Source organism: Colossoma macropomum, unplaced genomic scaffold (assembly GCF_904425465.1).
Source record: "Colossoma macropomum unplaced genomic scaffold, Colossoma_macropomum, whole genome shotgun sequence".
Taxonomy (NCBI): Eukaryota; Metazoa; Chordata; class Actinopteri; order Characiformes; family Serrasalmidae; genus Colossoma; species Colossoma macropomum.
The window spans coordinates 31,984,535-32,002,598 of record NW_023494806.1 but is presented as its reverse complement, the minus strand read 5'-3'; the positions used below and the strand labels follow the sequence as shown (position 1 = coordinate 32,002,598).

Here is an 18,064-nt window from a genome sequence, read left to right as displayed (position 1 = left end):
TTCCATTTGCCTCAGTAATTTTGTTCTGTCTTGGCAGGCGTTTTGTGAACAGTTCACAATTGCCAGTTACAACAAGCTTAAACATGGATCTGTTTATTGGTGGAAACCAACACGTTTCTACTTCCCATCTAGTGTGCAAGACAGAGGGGTGAAAGCCATGAGCTTCGCCCAAATGTATTAAAGTGCACACCGAACATGCTAAAGCGATAAAAGCATTCAAATGGCTTTGTTCAATGTCCGTACAGACACACTCCTTTGTGGTCTCTGTAGCTGCCTGTTCCACCTGTTCATTGTGTGAGTGACAGATGTCCAATGAACTGCTTTCTCAGTCTTTCTCAGTCCTAGATTGCCATGTGCAGGTGGTCCACATTCAAGCACTGCAACAGATTTAAGCTATTTTTGCTATTTGGTGTAAGTCACTACATCACCCATAGGTGGAGGTAGTGTCCTATTTATCCAAGGATGACCGACTGCATTGCTGAGTAATTCTAAACCAGACACGAAGACTGTAAACGCCCGGGTGGCTGGTTTACTTAAATGGAGCTTGCCTTGGGAGGGTGGGCTATTTTTGCCACATAGTATGGAAAAAGGCACGTTTACTTTTATTTTTTTCATCTGCGGTTTATGTGTTGGACTTTTCTGTTTGTGGTTGAGGAGACAGTTAAAATGTAATCACACAGAGAGCACCTTCAATGTTTATAACTCTTTTGTCCATGTTCTCTCTCTCATACACACACACAGCGCTAACAATCCCACTTTGTGTTCTCAGCCAGGCAGGTCTGTCCAGTGGAGCTAGAGAGTGGCAGCTGATTCCTCTGTACTGTGTAATTACCAAAGAGTTCCAGCAAGTCACACTATGCCACAGTGTACCTTAGATATACCACAAGGCCATGTGTGCTACTTAGTGTATACGCGTGTTTGGGGTAGCATTCACTGTTCTCAGTCCTGCTGAATGCTAGATTGTTTTAGGCGTATAATTTAGGGACTCCACACTATGACTGTAAGCTGAAAGTGTTACCTCTCTTCCTATTTTTGTCTCTTCTTTTCTCTCTTTCCTTGTGTTTTATCTCCAGCCCCCTATTTTTCCATCTACACAACCACTGAAAGATCAGTCTTTAGGTCTGCCGCCACTCTATTCGACAGATAGAAAATTAAATGTCAATTCAACAGAAGCGTGACTAAACAGCTACACCAAACCATGTTACAATCCAGCTGTTCTAATCAACACTTTTCTGACATCTGTTCTGTAACAGCACCCCAAATGACACAGTAGATCCAAACACGTAAAACCACTGTTGTTTCAAAACAAGTAAGGCTTGGCAGGTTTTGTCAAAAATTCCACGAAGCGACCACCCCCCATCATCGTTTGACAAACAGGAGTAATTGGCTGAAATGTTTCTCTGACGAGACGGTAGGTTGCAACTTGCATTTTGACAGGGTCTCATCTGTGCACGTGTCAGAGAGCTCCTCCGGCTGTACTGAGAACTGATGACAGAAGAACTGTCAGGTTGTATTCCAGTGATCTTCTGAAACCTTCTCTTCTTCCCTCCTTACTTGTCCCCTTGCACTCAACCTTCATATGGAACGACGGGGTTGTACAGCTTTAATCTGGCCTGAAATTTTGATCTAAACCCAAATATAACCCAGTAACATTCTGCCTGAGTCTGACCCAACCCACAGCACCAGGGTTTGAATTCAAACCCAACTGTCAACAAGAAACCAAAAGAAACATGACTTACTTAACATGACTAATAATATCATCTACTAAATTAACTCACAATGTTATTTAGCAACAACGTCATCAGATAAAAGAAAAGAAATAGTAAAAAGATTATCAGCTATCTACATTTGTTCAACAACCCATGTCTGCAAACAATATCCCAAAGTTTTTAATCTGAATAAACATTACCTATGTTAATGTGTTGTTCTTATATGGCCTCATAGACCACAGTGGACCTTGCTGCCAACAATATAAGTGACTCAAAACTTAATCTGAGGCTGACAATTACAACTGTGTGGAACTGAAGGCACTGTGAACTTTATAATAACACCCTGTAAAAATACTTGTAACCATGTATGTATGAGGTAAAAGAGTCCTGAATATCTGAAAGGTATTTTGGTGTTTTTTTGTTGCCAGTTCTCATTCACAAGGCGTATAGCGCTAGAGCACCTGTGTCACACTTTAGTCTTGGAAAGCCAGAGCATTGTGCAATGAAGTGATTTATCCTGCTACAACATTCATCGTTCAACTCATCAAGGTATTCATGATTAGATTATTCATGATTCATTATTAATGATGTGAATCAAGGATGACAGAGTAAGGAAAACTCTTGACTGCATATTACTATGAACCTTCTGAATCAGGATCTGGCGAGTTTTATAGGTTTTTACCTATAAAAGGTGGAAAAAAGAAGCTTAACTGTGTTGTAATAGGGTAATCATAACCTTAATATGATGACTTGTACATGTATCATGGGGTATGTATGTCAGGGGCCCATAGGTGTTGAGTTGTCAGGGTATACGCGAGTGTGCATGAGTGAGACAAAGATAGCGAGAGAAAGAGAAGAAAACAGCAATCAGAAGGGTATTCAGCATTGGAGCACATGTGTTTGCGCATGTTTGGGCTGAAGCTCAGACAATCTTGGTTTCAGATCTTATATGAGTACGCTGTGTATATACATCTCCCCAGAAAATACTGAAAAAATTAGTGGAAATGTGGAAGAGTAAGCAATGTGACTACAGTAACAGTCTGGGCAGAATGATTCTCATTCCTTAGAAACTTCTGAGAACAAGACTGCTGGTCTCCAGAGACACAGGGGCTGTTACTGCATAGAGACTCACGTTTTTTAAAAGAAAAGAGGTGGGGTGAGGGGGCAGAGAGGGTGGGAGCTGACGCGAGTGAAAGCAAGTGAGACAGAGAGAGAGAGGGAAAGATGTGGCGAGGGGTGGAGAGGTAGTCAAAATAAATTGGGGGAGCCAAAGAGATAAGTAAGTGTATGTGTGTGTGTTTGGGTGGAGGTGTCAGTACAGAGACTGCAGTGCCTGTGAGAACATGTGGAGTTAAAACAGTGCACGTGCCTTTGCGACTCAGTGCATGTAGGGAAACATCTATTCACATATGTCATTGTCAAAGACACAAAGCACTTCCCTTGGGAAACAGCTGCTCATAGGCATACTGACTCAAGTTTAATCACATATGGAGTCTGATATGGAATCAGTGCTATGTTGTTACTGAGGGGTCATAGTGGTGTTTTATTATGGTCCTTTAGAATTACACATTAATTCAACTTCAATACTGATAACTGTCATTAATACAGTTGCATGTCCAGAGGGTGAATGTTCTCAAATAATGAATGTCAGTTGTGGCCTACCAGGTGTACAAGGCTGTGTGAAGAGCTGCTCAACAAGTAAAGATGGAAACAAACAGGCATTGATGCAGATATGAGGTAAATATTCTTCTTGTTTGTACTGTAAATAGATGTTAAAGCCAAATGGGGTCATTTACATGTTACCGTGCTACTAAAACTGTCAATCAGATTCCATTTAGTTTCATCCAAAGTCAAATTTACCTAAGACATGTGTAATCAACAACTCATTATTGCATATAAATGAGAGAAATACACTGCATATACAGAAATAACATAAGAACTATCACACAGTGATAACACAGTGACCTGTTTGCCATAGAAAGAAGGAAAGAAGGCAAATAATATGCAAAGAAGCTCTGAAGGGAGGCACAAAGCTGCCCGTTTGGAGGGCGCTATTTGAGGAACACGACCCTGACATGCAAATAAGATCACAGCGGTCATGAGCTTCAGAGCCACCGTGACAAAGAAACGGATTCAATGAGAACATCAAAGAATGCTAGCATTTATGAAGTGTCCTACCTTTTACGTAGACAAAAGTGTGTGTGTGTGTGGTGTAAGGTATTCTATCTTATCTGCAAATGACACTTTTCAGAACTGTCTCATGTTCGTGAGAAGTGAGCTGGTATATCCCAACAATGCTCTAAAAGCAAAACACACATGAACCATCACAGTAACAGGCCGTAACTAGTTCAACCAGATTTTTTTTTAACTCTCTTTCCTGTTTCCTGCCTTCTCTATCTCTCCATTTCACACACACACACATCCACTCTTCTCTACCTGCAAAAGTGTGGAGGATCCCAGCATGTGGTTACACCACTTCAGAGGAATCCCACATAGAGGAGTCCCCACACTGTATTAAAGGCCTCAGTTAAGTGCAGAAGCCCTGTGGGCACTGCAGAAACACGTGAAGTGGTGGCTGTCTCACAAGACACCTGAAGACAGACAACATCCTGGGGCTGTAAGAGGAATACGTACTGAACAGAATATGAACTCCGCGAAAGACAGACGCCCACAGGTGTTTTCAACAAGGCCAAGACAGGTGAAGGACTGTTGCACAAGAACAAAGATCACCACACAACATACAGTCTGAAATAGGCCTAGAAGAAGCTTGCTTCATTTTCAAGTGGCCAGCATTTCAGGTATGGCATGAAACGTCGAAAAGACGGTCCATCGTCCATGTCCACGGTCTTTCATGATGCAGATGTGGTCGCTGTAATTTGCTTACACAAAGTTAAACGCAACTGGGTATTACTGTTGCATTAGTCATCCTAGGTGGCAAAGAGCATTGCTTGTTTTCTTGCATTGCTCACATCTCCGCCCCACCCCCGGATGTTGTGTGACCAATAGGGGTCCTCCTGCGCAAGGTGACGTCGCACGCCCCTCCTCTTACTAAAGAAGGAAACAAACAGAGTGAAAGAAGAGAAGAGAGGAGAAGAGATAGCTCGGGAAAGGGCGAGAGGGGAATACGTTTATCGCTATCGCCGACACAAAGCCCTTGGAAAAAAAAAGGAGCAGCGTTCGCCACTTTCCCAAAAAACTATTGGCTCTAACTTACCTTTATCGACGCCTTTGGAAGTTAAGAATACACTGAGGTAAGCGTCGACGACAAATAACACGTTTTAACGTATTTTTAAGGAAGGATGGCTGTGAATGTTGAAGACAAGGCAGATTAACGACCTTTGCTGACGTGTGTTGTACTTAACCTGCGTTTAGACAAAGTAGGTTGTATCTTCAGACTGTTTAGCTGTAGCTCATGACATTTTTCGACGGGTGGGTCCTTGGAAGCCTTTTAAACTGGTAAGCAAAGTACCTCCAACTTGTCAGCGGCAGGACTACCATCACAATCCCCTGAACGTGACTTGCCTGGGCGAAGACCCAGGCAGGCAGCGCAGTCAGCTGCTAAACATCCGGTTTAGCCGTTTAAACCTACCTTTAATCCAGTTTTGTCGCTTCGTTTCTTATCAGTAGGCAGCTAGTCGACGGTTTCGCCCTCAAAAATGTCCAGTTTGTTCAACGGGTCGTCGTTAAAACCCCTAGTTTGTGTAGACGCAGACTGTGTCTGTACGTTGGCCAGGTAATAAACATGTTTACCTCACCTACCTCACATTGACGGTTGCCTATTGTTTTAGTCTGGCTGGCTGGTTAGCCATTGAAGCCCCTGTTCAGGACAGACGTTTGAAGAAACCTTTCACTGAAACACAAAGCTAGCTAGCTGACCAGACTAGCTTTTTGTTCGAGCATTAACATTAGCTTTAGCTCGTTCGGGTTAGAATAGACAAGAGCTTGTTTGTCTGGGGTGAAGAAGAGGAAGTCTAGCTGCTGCTAATAGCTATCACGGCATAGACAAAGAAAAAAAAGACCAAACTCGCTTTGTATAGCGATTCACCGTTTTTATGCTAGCTTTAACCACTTTGTGTCGTTTTTAACATCCTGACGTTGAGGGATTTTGTGTTGAAAACACTGGGGTTTCCATCCTGCCTCGTCTGGCCACAACTTTACCTTATCTGGGGTCTTCTGGTTAGTTCCAGGGGTCTTTCTGACCGAGCTGGTCGGGATGAGTAAGCAGCTAGCGGGTTAGCTAACATTACGTCTTGATTTTCGACCAATTATCGTCACACAAATAGCACTAAGTTGTGTTATTCGGTGAATTTGTTTACCTTTTTTTATTTTCTGTGGATTTAATTGCGAATTAATACTCAGAGTCACGACTTTTCTGTCAGATATTCGGACCTCATTCAGCATAAGCCATGGATCCCTGAGAGGAGACCGTTATAACGCCGTTGGTTGGTGTCGCGCGTGGACACTCGCGTGAAGTTTTCTTTGTGAACGTGGCGTGCGCGAGACAAGAGTGCCGTTGTTCTACACTAACGGTTCAGTCTTTTCCCATTTAAACCACGTCGAAGGAGCCCACCCACACATACAGTGGGTCCAAAAAGTATTTGGACATTTGTGCCATACTGCAAAAAGTTCATTGTGTTAGGAGACAAAACGTGAAGCCAAGTGGCATTTATTTTAAACAGACCCAATACATTGACGAGCCTTCTTCTGGCAAAGTATTCTTTCAGAATATGGCTTGTGTTTCCAGAAATACCCTTGTATACTGACACCACTGTAAGTAGGGATGCGTGATGATATTAAAAAACATGAAAAAGCATTATCTGTATCAGACAGATGTTGACATTTGACCGATGTTTCAAGCTGTATTGATTGTACCTCGAAAGGCCTGAAAGTGTAGGCGGATATGCTAAAATTGACTACATTTGTAAATCCATATGCAATAAATACCACATACTAACACATAATGTGTCAGCATAGCCTGATATATACATGAAAAATATCAGATATCAGTGTTGGACTACAATTCCAGTAGTGGTAGGCCTACGTCTGCAGTCCCAGACATCTCCATCTTTGTGCTTTAGTGCAGTCTTCTTCAGTCTACCTACCTAAAGAACTTCATTAAAGTTTACCAATGGCTAAATGTCCCAATACTTGTTGGGAGCACTGTATAAACAAGGGGTCAGCTTGTACACTGAAACTTAGCTTATCATGTTTGTTTCGGACGTGAAACCAGCAGAGACTTGTTCCAAACACCCCCTCATATTACCTCAGCTGTGAAGCAAGACAGCTTCGTAAGCTACAATCCGGTTTGTTATAAACAAAGGTGGGCAGAGGAGCATAAAACCACACTCAATGAAAGGTCTTGTTACATCAAGGAAGTAATGACGTTGAAGTAATAGTAGCTACCAAAAACATCCTGAGTAGGAGTGAATAACTATCAGGTCCAACACCTTAAGTCTTGAGTTCCTTGTAGGTCTGCACTGAAACTGTCATGCCTCCAACATCCATCAGCATGGGAATTAGTGGTGGGCAATACTTCTGGACGTTTGATAAGTTGGAACAGACTGAAAAATAATCAGTAGTGCCATTCATAAAATATCTAAACACTATCTAAAGAGAGTGCAGTGGTCTTCTTTACCATTTCAGAGGCTGCTTTGAACTAAATCCAGTTAAACAGAGCTAATTATGCTCTCTTTGTAATGCAACACACATTAGTTGGAGGAATCTGGAGCCATAGCTACTCATATGTGGACCTAAACTGACCTGTTAGACTTGCCTTAATTTGGTCAGGTGGTTGACCCAGATAGTTAACTGTAAGCTTAAGGATGCAGTGTGGAGTGTCCAGACTGTCTCTTTTGTATGCCTGAAGTAAAACAAATGTGCCCTAATTACGTGCTGGTAGCAAACAGTGCTTTGAGTGCTCTCATCCGAGGTTTTAAACACCTCAGGGTAGAGCTACACAAACAGTTTGAGGAAACCAGTTGCTTTAAGTCTATCTTGAATGCTTAGTATAGGCTTTGCATGAAGAAAGTTAGACCAAAACCTACTTTTTCAAGTCATTTGTGTTTATTACGGGTGTAAGGATTCGTAAGATTCACTGTTCAGTTAGATATGAATCATTGGTGTCTCGATTCAATACATTTTTCAATACAGCTGAAATAGAGTGCTTGAAAGTGTCCCTAATGTAACAGTTTCATTGTTCAGTTTATTAGAGTATTCAACATTTATAAAAGTACAATATTTCAAACAAAAGTTTTAGTGTCCTCCATTGGCTTAGACCAGTGGTCACCAGCTCTCCTCCTGGAGGTCTGATTCCCTGCAGAGTTTAATTCCAACCTGCATCTTAACATGCTGTCCCCTGTTACCTAACACTAATGCATCTGATCCAGCCAATCAAGAACTGCTGGAGCAGCTGGTTGGACCTAGACTCTGCAGGAAGGTAGATCTCCAGGACCAGGGTCGGTGACCACTGGCCTAGACATTGTCCACGATGTGTTCTCAGTCCAGACTATAACCCGAGCTTTCTGAACTTCGACTTTCTCCGACTGCCACGTCGTATCAGCAGCAATGGCCCAGGAGACCAATCAGAGTCCAGTACCCATCCTGTGCACCACAGGCTGCGGTTTCTACGGCAACCCCAGGACGAACGGGATGTGCTCCGTCTGCTATAAGGAGCACCTGAGCAGACAGCAAAGCAGTGACCGCAGTCCTGTGAGCCCTCTGGGTAAGCCATGCAACCCTCTGGGTCAGCTCAGCTTTGGCCTGTTGTTTTCTATTGTTTTTGCACAAACAGTTATGATTATTTGGAACCTTCACAGTGTTTTCAGAGGATTGTTATGGTTCCTAAGCACATTATGTAATTTCTAAGAGCATTACAAAGCGGAGTTGAACCTACTGAATATTTCAAGTGGGCACAGAACTAGGGTTTGGAAAGGGCTTTAGGCCTTATTTGTAGACTTGTTTAGCGTGGTTGCTGTACCCATTTGCTTTTGTTGTTTTTTTTTTTTTTTTTTTTTTTTTTATTTATAAAAGTTTCTTGCCAAGCTAGCTAAACTCTACAGTTTTACATAGGTTATAGTCACCAATTTAAAAGGAATTGGTTTAATAACATTTCTGTAGATTGTTAAAATGTGGAAAAAGTGGTTTGATGTGAAATGGTTCAATCTAGACAAACTTACAGGCAGCATTGTTCACAGTGGTGATTATAGGAACCAGACGTCTGAAGAGTTTAATGCCTCACCTTGGCCTAAAATGTATTTTTTTTTCTTTTCTTTTTAAAGCCTTTTATATGTGAAATTTCAGATTTTCCACAATTTATCATCATGAACATCACATATAAAAACTCAGAAAACACATTTAGGTTCACTGGTGATTTTGGACAGGAAATAAAATGATTTGCATTTTTTGATTTGAATTTTGCATCGCATTCTTTACAGTGAAGCATTTCACATCAAACCAGTCTGAATAGCTTTGTTTACCTCACAAGCATTTAATTTTGTTGAAATTTTGAAAATTCCCCTTAACACAACACAGTAATTCCCATTTTTCTTTGTTATGATGAAATCTCACTGTTATGATTTGTATGTGTGATGCAGTCCAGCTGTTTGCGATGTTGTCCGGCTGTTACAGGGTGAAGATGTGACTGGTTGCTTGTATGTTTTTTTTCTTTTTTTTGGAGCAGCAGGCAGTCCCTCGTCGGAGGCCTCAGCGATCCAGAGACTAGAAGCCAGCCTAAACAAAACAGAGCCCTCACCTGCAGCCAACACAGAGTCGATGAGAGAGTGAGTTGTGTGCTTCTCTTTGATCCTATTACAGTTCTTTGATGATACAGGGAATCAAGAAAATCATGAAATTTGTGGTTTGTTTTTGTACGATTCAGAATAATTAAAGAAAACCTACTCAAAAAGTCAGAGGCCAGCATTCATTTATATAATTTCCAGTCCAAATGGCCATTAAGTAGTTATTCATTTTTCAGCAGATATTTCAGAGGAGACTAGATACAAGAGAACCCAATTGCATAAGGAAGGAGAAAATCAAATGAATGTAAGTTAAGTTTAATCCAAAACTGAAGTTCAAAATTTTTAAAAGCTACAGAGAAAATGGGACTCCTAACAACCACCTGGAACACCTGGTAAGCACCAACACTGTCCCCATCAGATAAACAGCAATTAAAGCTTTCATCTTTGAGAGAGAGGAGAAAATCAAGCTTCACTCTTGGTTCAGATCTGAAAAAAATCTTCAGGTGTTTCTGAAAGGATGTGTATCTGTCAACAAGCCGTTATGGTGAAAAGGAAATGGACAAAAAAGGTCAAACAAAGAAGCTGGTGTTATTGTTCTCAGAACAATAGACTGACCACCCCAGAATACAGACTTAAGAATCATTAAATGCATTTGGGATTATGTGGATATAGAGAAGAAGGAAACTTCTAAGACTGCACTTTGGAGGTTTCTTAGATTTCTTCAAAAGATGGACGTGCGACTCCTAAAAAAGAATGAAAACTGTAATGAAGGCAAAATCTGGTTAGATTAGTACTGAAAAAATTCATACTGTTTAGTTTTTGAGGCTTCTGTTAAATATGTTTTCTGAATAATTTGTTCTTAAAGGCTGCTTTGGCTGTAAATGAAATAAATGAAGGGTGATCTGACGTTTGCCTAAAACTATTCTCAATGGTCACTCAAAAGTGACTTGAAGGAGCTATTTTCACAGTTATTATTGAATGTTAAGACAGTTGTATAGTATGTTCGTTTAATGTGTGGGTGGGTTCCTGCATACATGTTGCCTACACACATGCTTTTGTTGGTGTTCTTGGCTTTGAGCATCTCTGAATAAGTTGTGGTCAGGTGCTCTGACCCTTTGGCAGCAGTACGGGTGCAGAAAACATAAGACCTTGTGCTGTTTTGTGCAGAAACATGCCTGCGACCTCCTTGCCCGTAACGCAACAGATGACGGAGATGAGCATCTCCAGAGAGGAGAAGAACCCATCTCCCAAACCGGACACTGTGGAACCAGGTAATTACACGTTGGTTCAGCTCACTTCTCAGACGTTGTCGTGGTAGGACTGATTGCTCTGTTATTACCCTGGTTTGAATTGGCTCTGTTCGCTTCCAGGAAACTCAAGAATAGTCACAATAGAGTAAAAACACATAGAGTGAAAACTGTTTTCCAAAACTTTTTAAGATCGTCTTACTCGTTAAATTATGCAGAAATTTTGAATTTAATAGTTAAGATGTAATCAAAGTCATTCAGAGTGGTTTGTTCTAGAGAAACCTGTAGTCAGAAATTGGCAGTCATGGTTGTTTACCTCTGGATGAGAGCGCCGTGTGAAGCGTTGTTCTTTTGCGTATGCTAACGAATGTGGCATATAGGTCACATTTTAAAGATAATGTGAACAGCCAAACAAATAAAATCCGATTTGGTGAGAAAATCAGATTTGGGCCACTTTTACCTGCAGTGTGAACGTAGCCTAAAATTTTCCTCACAGAAGGTTGTTACATAAAATGGTTATGGATACTCTGCCATGAGGTTTACAGTGAGGTTTTGGCCTAAAATCTGTTTTCAAAACGCATTCGTGGCAGAGAGGTGTTTGCTGGACATTACATACAGCAATTATATACAACAATTCAGGAGAAACTTCGATACAAGTATTTCACTGGTCATTTTGTATAGCAAATAAACTGGCTGTATTTGTGTTGTAGACATGGTGACCCCTGGTTCCATTCACCACCACTGTAAAGAAATCTGAGTGTGCATGTTTCTCTACAGTGAACCATTTCACATCAAACCGTCCTCAATGACTTTACATCTCAACCATTGAATTATGCAGAAACATGAACTTGAACTTCATATATATATATATATATATATATATATATATATATATATATATATATATATATATATATATATATGTTGGTTTGACATACTTTTTAAATATAATCGCATAACAATTACTAAGTTATGCAATTAATTCCATTTACATTAAGGCTCCAGTTTGCAGTCCTGACTTATTTCCGCTTGTTTTGATGTCAACACGTGATAAAAACGGCCCGAAAAAACAGCTAAAGAAGAAGAAGATGGTTCCCTGTTATGTTGGTGTTCTGTTATTATCTGTATACTAGTGCATTTGCAGTTTGATTCACTTCAGTTTGAGAATCGTGTCCAGGCAGGTTTAAAGGCCTCCAGGTTTGGTCATAAATATCTGGTGTTTGGCCAGAGGTCTGACAGCAGATCACACAGAGCCAGAACCGCTCACTTTCAGTCTGTAGCACGTTTATACAGCAAAGCAGCCGCTCAGTAACGGACGCCTCACAGAGCAAACAGCACCTTTAACAGAGCAGATACAGACGAGTGTAAAGCTGCAGTCTGAGACTGGTGGAAACGAGAGTCGAGGCTGCAGATTCAGCTGTGATGGAGCCGTGTTTTTCTGTCTTTCTCTCTTTGTTTGTCCTTTTTCTTTGTTTTTTTTTTTGCCATTCTCTCTCTCTTTCTTCTTTGTCTTTGTCCATCTTTTTCTGTCCCTCTTCTTCTTGTCCGTCCATCCATCTGTCTTTCTTGCTTCTTACTTTGTTTTTCTTTAGCTCTTCTCTTTCTTGAGTGTTTTGTCTTTTCCGTGCTCCCATGTTTCTGTCTGTCTGTTGTTCTTTTTTTACATTTTTTCTGTCTGTTTTTCTGTCCATCTTTTTTTTCTTTTTCTTTTTCTCCATTCTTTCTTTTTCTTTTTTTCCATTCTTTCTTTTTCTTTTTTTCTGTCTCATTCTTTCTTTTTTCTTTTTCTGGCTTTCTCTTTTCTTTATTTCTTTCTTCTCGTTTTCTTTTTTTCTTTCGTTTTGTCTTTCTTTCTGTGTTTCTGTCTTTTATGCTCCTGTGTTTCTATCTGTGTTTTTCTTTCCTTTTTTGTCTTTCTTTTTGATGGTTTTTTTTTCTTTTCCATGCTACTACACTTCTTTGTCTGTTTTTCTGTCCATCTTTTTCCTGCATTTCTTTCTCTGTCTTCATGTTTTGTCGTTTTTTTTCTCCTTTATAACTTTCTTTATTTGTATCTGAATTTATGTTTCTCTCTTTCTGTCAGTCTTTCATTGTCTTTCTTTTGCTCTTTCTCATTCTGTGTTTCTGCTGTTTATTTTTTCTCTTTTTCTTTCTTTATCTATTTTTATCTTTTTTCTGTCTTTTCCGGCAGTCTTTTATCACTTTTTTTCTTTCTGTCTGTCTTTTGTACATTTACTGTCTCCTTTTCTGTCTGTCTTTCTGTTATTCGTTATTTCTGTCTTTCTTTGATGTCTGCCTTTGTTTTATCTTTATATTTCTTCTTGTCTGTCTTTTTCTGCCTGGTTTTCTTTTGTGTGTTTACAATATCTGTCTTTTGTTTCTTTTATCTTTTTCTTTATCTATTTTTTTCTTCATCTGCCTGTCCTTCATGTCTGTCTTTTACTCTGCTTTTCCTCTGTCTGTCTTTCTTCTTTAACTCGTTCAGTCAGTACGTCTTTATTCTCTCTCTTTTTCTCTTCCTCCTCTGTCGTCTGACTGTGGGTGTGAGAAGTCTGTGGTTTTGGGCTCGACTGTGAAATTACAGTCGTACCGTGAGTTCAGCCTCCAGCTCTAGACGTCGTGCAGACACTTAACGGCTCCCAGAACCAGACAAACTGAAACACTGAAAGACATGTTGAAGGAAAATCTCTCAGCCTTCAGTTCTGACTGTGTTTGTATTCTGGAGTAATTTTGTTGCTGCACTTCCTGTCTCCGCAGTCGTGACCCAGCCCACTTCCTCCTACTCGCCAGTGGCCGTAGCTCAGGCCAGCGACGAGGGAAAGAGTCCAGACGCCTCCAAGCCCAAAAAGAACCGCTGCTTCACCTGCCGCAAGAGGGTGGGACTGACAGGTGAGTGTCCTCAAACTGCTACTGCTAGAATCTAGAAGTGACTTTGGGGGGAAAAAAGCCCAATAATTTTAACGTGATTGTGGACACAGTGTAAGCCCCGCCCCTCCCTGCCCACTTAGGATGCATCTACGAAAGATGGTAAATGAGGAACCCTTCGGAAAAGACCAAGGGGCGCACCGGTGATATAGTTTTTTTTTCAACACTTCATTGTGTTTCAAATTCAGATTCTCAATACTGCATTGAAATCGTTACACTAGGGGTGGGCGATATGGCAAAACTAGCATATCATGATACACAATACATATCACAGTATTTTGCCTCATAAACACAATAGTACCACATTTGGGCACAGCAGCTTTTATTCGACAGTTCCCAAACTGCACTGCACTAAATCCAGTTAAACAGGAGTAATGATGCTCTGTTTTTAATGAAACATGCAGTTGGTCAGTGTTCTTTAAGTACTCATACTGATGTTATCCATGATATATGTATCATGTTGTTTATCAGGATAACAATATTTCATTCTCTCAAAACTATTACAAAGTATTATTCATTTGTAACAGTAGTTTCTTGAAAGAATTTTGGAAGTATATATCTTTTCTTACGCTTAAACCTTTCATTTAACATGATTTTCAGTGTAAGATGCTACAGTCATCAACAAATATCAGCTATTTTGGGTTAATTTCCTACACATAATCAAATTTTTGTGTTCTGGTGTATTATTTGCCGTTGTTGTACAGACAAAATTCATGCTATGCTAACATACTTCTGTCCAATTTTATAGCAAGTGTGTGATGCTTCAGGCATGCGTTTTGCGTAATGCTAATATCCTAAAGCTTTTATTACTTAGCTATTACTGACTTTATTAATACTTATTAACCAAACATGTCACTGACCAACTATATTTGTGCTAAGGGGGCTGACTATGAAAGTGAATTCTTGCATATATCATGGAAATAGTATTTTAGATATATAAGAATTTGATGTAGTAGATTGCTAACACTGGCTGTGTTTACATGTAAAGACTTATTGCCAATCCGATTGAATACATACAGATTATATATATATTAGATTAAGACTCACTCTACTCAACAATCTGATATAAAATCTCCATTTACATGCTCACTACAAGTAATCAGATCCAAAATTATGCACATGCGCAGAGAACCACTTAGTGTAGACGTTACCATGACAAGGAGCATCACGTGAGTCCAGCCAGAGTGAGGCGAGCAGCAGAGAGCAGTGCTTGTGTTTTTAATTACTTTTACTGCATCTGACATCATTTTAAACGTCCTTCACATGTCCTCATTAAAGAAGGCCGAGAGGAAGACGTCGTGTTCTGAGACACATAAGCTGGATGTCCGTCCCACCGCCGTCTTTTAAAGATTAGAGCATAAACTTCGTCTCCTCTGCAGACCAGTTTCTGCTCCGCTATGTTGAACGTTATAAACTTTCACTATGACACGACGAACATGATCAGAACATACTTAAACTTTCCGATTGGGAATGTACTTGGATGTAGGCGTTCACACGGATATTATTCTTCTATTTAACGGATTATTTACAGGATTACCCACCTTATTCGGTCAGAAATTGTATTCCGAATTGCCTCAATCGGACTAGTCTGTTGCAATTGAGCTGTTTACATGGGCCTATTCTTTTCCAGTTGAGCTGTTAGTCAGATTATTAACGGATTATCAGGCTGCATGTAAACGTGGCTGTTGTTAAAGATATTTTCTTGAGAGTAGGTAAAGCCACAATGAAGCCTAGGTTTAAACCTTGTACTACGTTCAGTTAAGGACCATTGGCCAACTGTGCTTGCACATAGAGAAATTTGACCTCTGCATTCATTTAACCCATCCGTGCAGTGAAACACCCACATACCATGCACATTAGTGAACACAACACCCACGATTCAATCCCCAGTCCATACAGCCCATAAACAGAAACTAAGCTACGAAAAAAGCCTGTTTTGAATTAATTGTCGCTGTGATTTCAAAAAACATATTTACTTATATTCATCTCAAATGAAGTTATAAGGAGTGTTTCAGCCCTGTTTTTTGAATGAGGCTCAGGCAGTCAGAACACATTAAAACACATCAGTCATAATAGTGTTTAATTCTAGGAGATGAAGAGAGGTTAAGGTGACACAGTAACAGAAAAGCTCTTATATCATATTTTGATGCACGTTCTTTTAGAATATAATTGGTAAAAGAATTTAAACAGGTGGGTAAACATGCTTATATGATATTAAAAGAATGCTTTGATGTGTCTTCTCCAGGTTTTGACTGCAGATGCGGCAACCTCTTCTGCGGGATCCACCGGTACTCGGACAAACACAACTGCACGTACGACTACAAAGCGGAGGCGGCCGCCAAGATCCGCAAGGAAAACCCCGTGGTGGTGGCAGACAAAATCCAGAGAATATAAGCACAGTCATCTTCATCGCAAGGAGGGAGGGAAAGAGGGATGAAGAACGAGAGCTGCTTAGAAGAGGAAGCGAGCGGAGAAAAGAATGCGGCTACGTGATTAACGGACTTTTTCTATCACAACCTTGAGAAAGAATGGCGGGGGGCAACTGTCCTGTGTGAGGATGATGCATGAATGAACTTCTGTCTTATTAATGTTTCTTTCCTTTTGCGCTCTCTCATCTGCTGCGGAGTGTGTGCTGGTTCTTCTCCATGTTTTTCTTTTTCGTCTTTCCTAAAGCGTAGATCAGGACACCTTTCAGGAAACCGTACCTTTTATTTTTCCCCTCATTGCCTCTGTGGCGGACGCTTTGTGCCAAATTGTGGCCATGTACTGTAGTGTTGCGTGGATGTGAACAGGCGGTTGTTGTCAAATGTATACACGTTCGAAAGGGGGCATGTCCCAGAATTTTCGGATCTACGTTTGGATCTATAGGCTATTACATATATATAAATATGATTTTTTTTTCTTGGTGTTCCACTCAAGTGTGCTATCCACAAAAAAACAAAAAAAGCGTTAAAGTCACACAGATCAAGTTCCAACGTCAAGGCTGCCTATCAGTCATCCATTGTAGGGTTTTTTTTTTTTCGTATTATTCCGTAATGTGAACATGCTACTGTGACGTCTCACCTTTTTTCTTTTCACTGGAAGTTCCTCACAAAGCATTAGCGGTTAGCGTTCTCTTGTTAGCTTCTGTCACGGCACGTGCAGCCTTTACTCTTTTCTCGTTTTCACCACAAACGTTCAACCTGAACTTCTGTTCGTGGCCATGGCTGGCTGGCCTTGTTGTCGTTATTACAATGGAGAGATACTACGGGGTTGTTTTTGTTATTTTTTTTGTCATTTGAGTGGAGTTATCTAGGCATTTATTTGTTTTTTGTATGTGTGAGAGACTGAGCGTGTCTACATGTGAGTTTCGACCGAAAAAGAAAAGCTAACCTTCCTTAAGTACCATTCAGATGGGACGAGTTTTAATGGGGAGGTGGGGTGATGCAGTTTTACCACAGGACGTCTGCAATGTGACCGATGTTCTGAATGTTATGAAGAGTAGAAAACGTGTCAAAACATTTAATTTGATCTACCGTATTCTCTTAATTGAATGTCTTTAGCATTGTCATTAGCTTGAAAATTTACAAGTAACGTCGCAAAAATGGAAAAATTCTGTAATATTACGTGTTATAATGTTCGGAATCGTACACTTTGAGGTGGGACGGTATATATTGGCTTGATTTGTGCCACCGAGAAGTAAATGCTTCTTACGAAAAGTAGCGCTCGAAAACTCACTTTTCCAAAAAGTATTTAGCATTTTTACTGACATGGCAATTCATACTTTCAGCTTTTTGTATCTTTTTAGTTGGTAAAAGGTGTCAGCATGTTTCCTGAGATATATCGGATGCAGACTGGACTAATTTGCTGAGAAACAGCGGTAAAAATGATGTTACCCCAACTAATGTTTCCCCATGTAACGCAGATAGTATTACAGCGAAGGTTTAACATTTGAAACACAGCAGTAGTATCAGCGTTTTGAGAATGAGTGTGAATGATGACTTAGTTTTTGCAAGCGCCCATAAACAAACCCGTGTGTGTGTGTGTGTGTGTGTGTGTGTGTGTGAGAGTGAGTCTTGTGTTGGCCTGGGAGTGAAAGTGTCTGTATCCGTTTGAGTTTTAATTTCAGCTATTAGTTATATGCAAATTTGTACAAAAAATCCTTACCATGTTCATATTTATGTATTGCATTTAATCCTTTTACCTGGCATTAAAGCAAAATAGTATTGTAAATACAATGTACAGAAAGAGACTGCAGTGTCGTGCTGTACTGTTAGTCATCCCTCTTCTGCATTTTCCTCCCCATATTTGGCTGCATATCATGGCTTACTTATTTAATTTATGTCTAAAATGTGCACTTTTTCAAAACAGTGTAGGTGTTTCCATGTAATGCTGATGGCCGGCTTCCAAATAATGTCCATAATGGAGGTGCACAACTGTGCAAAAGTCAGAGACCACCCATTCCTGA

The 18,064-nt window shown here is 40.3% G+C and overlaps 1 protein-coding gene across 4 annotated transcripts; it reads left to right on the top strand.

The window, feature by feature from the left end:
- Positions 1–4,777: 4,777 nt before the first annotated feature.
- Positions 4,778–17,831, top strand: zfand5a (zinc finger, AN1-type domain 5a). Of its 4 annotated transcripts, none has more exons than XM_036598180.1 (6): positions 4,778–4,960; positions 8,272–8,430; positions 9,388–9,487; positions 10,613–10,716; positions 13,450–13,581; positions 15,863–17,831. In XM_036598180.1, exons 2-6 carry the CDS (start codon positions 8,274–8,276, stop codon positions 16,009–16,011), a joined length of 642 nt encoding a protein of 213 aa, XP_036454073.1. In that variant the 5' UTR covers positions 4,778–4,960; positions 8,272–8,273; the 3' UTR covers positions 16,012–17,831. The 4 variants fall into 4 exon arrangements, with proteins under 4 accessions (XP_036454073.1, XP_036454074.1, XP_036454072.1 ...); XM_036598181.1 differs by having other exon boundaries at positions 8,209–8,430; XM_036598179.1 differs by having other exon boundaries at positions 8,096–8,430.
- Positions 17,832–18,064: the final 233 nt, after the last annotated feature.

What these genes read in the sequence shown, in the direction of transcription:
- zfand5a (XM_036598180.1), top strand. Translation starts at nt 8,274, where the DNA reads ATGGCCCAGGAGACCAATCAGAGTCCAGTACCCATCCTGTGCACCACA. An exon ending in CAGTCCTGTGAGCCCTCTGG is followed by an intron (nt 8,431 to 9,387) that starts GTAAGCCATGCA and finishes TTTTTGGAGCAG; the next exon opens with CAGGCAGTCCCTCGTCGGAG. An exon ending in ACCGGACACTGTGGAACCAG is followed by an intron (nt 10,717 to 13,449) that starts GTAATTACACGT and finishes CTGTCTCCGCAG; the next exon opens with TCGTGACCCAGCCCACTTCC.